At 46.4% G+C, this 2500-nt stretch overlaps 1 protein-coding gene across 1 annotated transcript in view; it reads right to left on the bottom strand.

The window, feature by feature from the left end:
* Nucleotides 1–2500, bottom strand: part of LOC123499873 (cell wall integrity and stress response component 3-like) — a 96106-nt gene that overhangs the window by 7383 nt on the left and 86223 nt on the right. The window contains exons 3-5 of the mRNA XM_045248407.1: nt 2141–2325; nt 1680–2092; nt 1329–1453 (exon numbers count right to left, since the gene is read on the bottom strand). Of these exons, the coding sequence (XP_045104342.1) occupies nt 1329–1453; nt 1680–2092; nt 2141–2325 (723 nt within the window). The remainder of the gene's footprint in view (nt 1–1328; nt 1454–1679; nt 2093–2140; nt 2326–2500) is intronic.

Here is a 2500-nt window from a genome sequence, read left to right on the forward strand (position 1 = left end):
AAAGAAAGACACAATAGAATGAGGAAACGAGGGCGGGGAGATGGGGTCAGGAGGTCAGTGGTCGTATTGTACAGAGACAAGGAAGGATTAAGGAAGAGCTGAATGGAGAGGAGGATCGATGACAGAAGGTGAGGGAGATGGTATAGACCGTCATGGGAGGACAACAAAGATAATGATGGATGGATGGCGGAATGAGGATGACAGTAGGAGAGGGGGCAGGATTAACACCGTAAAAGGAAGCTGGAGAAGGAAGACAGGTATGATGTGGAAGCTTGCAAGATAAAGGACAAAATAAAGACCGTAAGAGATAAAAGACTACTGGGAAAGGGAGATAGAAAGGAGACAGGATGGAAAAAAATGTATAAGATTGTAAAAAAAAAAAAATAGACAAAATTAAGACCGTAAGCTCGGAAAGGGGGACAGGAAAGGTAACGATGGATAGGGAAACATGGAAGCTTATAAGAAATACAAAGAATTAAGATCACAAAATGGAACGGAAAAGAAATGTATAAAAAAAAAAAAAAGCAGGCAAGATTAAGACAGTAAGGTGGAAAAGGGGCAAAAAAGGTAACGATGGATAGGTAAACATGGAAGCTTATAAGAAATACACCGAATTATGACCATGAAAGAATAAAAGAAAGCTAGGAAGGGACGGTAAAAGGGTAATGATGGATGGGGAAATATAGAACGTTGTAAGAAAGAACTGAGAACCTAAGGGAAAGGTACAAGGAGCCAGTAGGCCTATACACGTAGCGGTTCCTGTATAAAATATGCCTACCTTTACTCCTAGATCATCGTTGTACATATATTTGTATATCTTTAAAGCTCCCTATTGACTCGGTATTTGAATATATGATTAATAAATGTGTTCCTGTCATCTGACGCTATTTGTGTATCGATTTCGCTTTTAGATCTTAATGTATTTCAACTTTCTCGAACTCCAGCCTACATCTCTCGTAGATTAGGTTAAATGGAGCAGATAAGAAGAGAAAGAAAAAAATAAACACGGAGAAGAAATTACATGGACGATAGACAGAACAAAGACACGAATAAAAAGAAAAAGATAGAAAAAAAATGAAAGCAAATAATAAATATAGACATTTGAGACAATTGAAACAAATGAGAAAACACAGATGAACATTTGAAAGAAAGAAGAATAAGAAAAACAGAACAGATACAGTAGAAGAAAAAAAAAACAAAGAAAACACAAATAGACAATGAAGGACTACAAGAACAAAAAATCACATGGAGTGTCGTTACTAAGGCAAGACTCATAACCAAACCCAAGACAACACCACACCACGCAGCGCAGCGCCACTTGTACTCACGTTGAGCACCGCCACCACCAGCAGGCCCCCCACCAAAGAGTAGAGAGCCGAGGCCACCACCAGGGACCACAGCACACCCTGGCCTGCGGGAGGAGGAGGCGGAGGATGAGGAGCAGGGGAAGGAGCTGGTTAGGATGGAGATTAAGAGGAGGAAGAGGATCAGAAGCAGGTGGAGGGTAAGGAGGGTTATCATGAGGAGGAAAAGGAGGAGGAGGAGGAAGAGAAGGAAGATATAGCCTTATTAACGAGAAGAGGGCACGGCTGTAGCAACACAGGTGCTTAATTAATCTCTCTCTCTCTCTCTCTCTCTCTCTCTCTCTCTCTCTCTCTCTCTCTCTCTCTCTCTCATACCTGGGGCGCCGCAGTTAATCCTCGGAGGGGTTCTAGTTCCGGCCACCTCCGACGGGGACGGCTTGGTGGCATTATGGTCGTCTATGGGCGGCGCCGTGGACGACCATACAGAATCATTGCCATCCGGGGACGACGAGGAGGCCAGCAAGGGCGTGGCGTCGCTTCCCAGAGCCTCCGTGACCTTCGTAGCCGAGGTGACGGAGGCTGAAGGAGGCGAGGGCGGCGAAGAGGACTGCGGCGGGTCGTGGTCCTCGTCACTTTGAGGTCGTAGCTGTAACGTAAGAGGCGAACCCGCTGCGTCTGTGTCGTTACTCTCTGTTGTCGTTTCCAATACTTCAACAAGCGGCGACTCTGACGAAGGCGACGTGGAAGTGGACGAGGATGACGGTAATGATGACGAAGAGGAGGATGAAGATGAAGAAGAAGACGACGAGGAAGAAGAGGATGAAGAAGAAGAAGACGAGGAGGAAGTGGTTTTAAGGAGGAAGAAGCCAGGGGGACATGAGAGCGAGGGGAAGGAGTAGGAGAAGGAGGACGACTCTGAATTGTTGTCTGCCGAGGAGGAGGCGACGGTGGCGGACTGGCTGGAGTGGTAGGTCTCCACGAGCACCCACGAGAAGATGAGGGTCTGCACCAGGCTCACCATCTGCCGGAGAGAGAGAGGGAAAGAGGTGTGAGTGAGGACTTTTGAGAGAGAGAGAGAGAGAGAGAGAGAGAGAGAGAGAGAGAGAGAGAGAGAGAGAGAGAGAGAGAGAGAGAGAGAGAGAGAGAGAGAGAGAGAGAGAGAGAGAGAGAATGTAACGAAAGAAGGGAAGAAGGGT

This window comes from Portunus trituberculatus, chromosome 50 (assembly GCF_017591435.1).
Source record: "Portunus trituberculatus isolate SZX2019 chromosome 50, ASM1759143v1, whole genome shotgun sequence".
NCBI classification, from domain to species: domain Eukaryota; kingdom Metazoa; phylum Arthropoda; class Malacostraca; order Decapoda; family Portunidae; genus Portunus; species Portunus trituberculatus.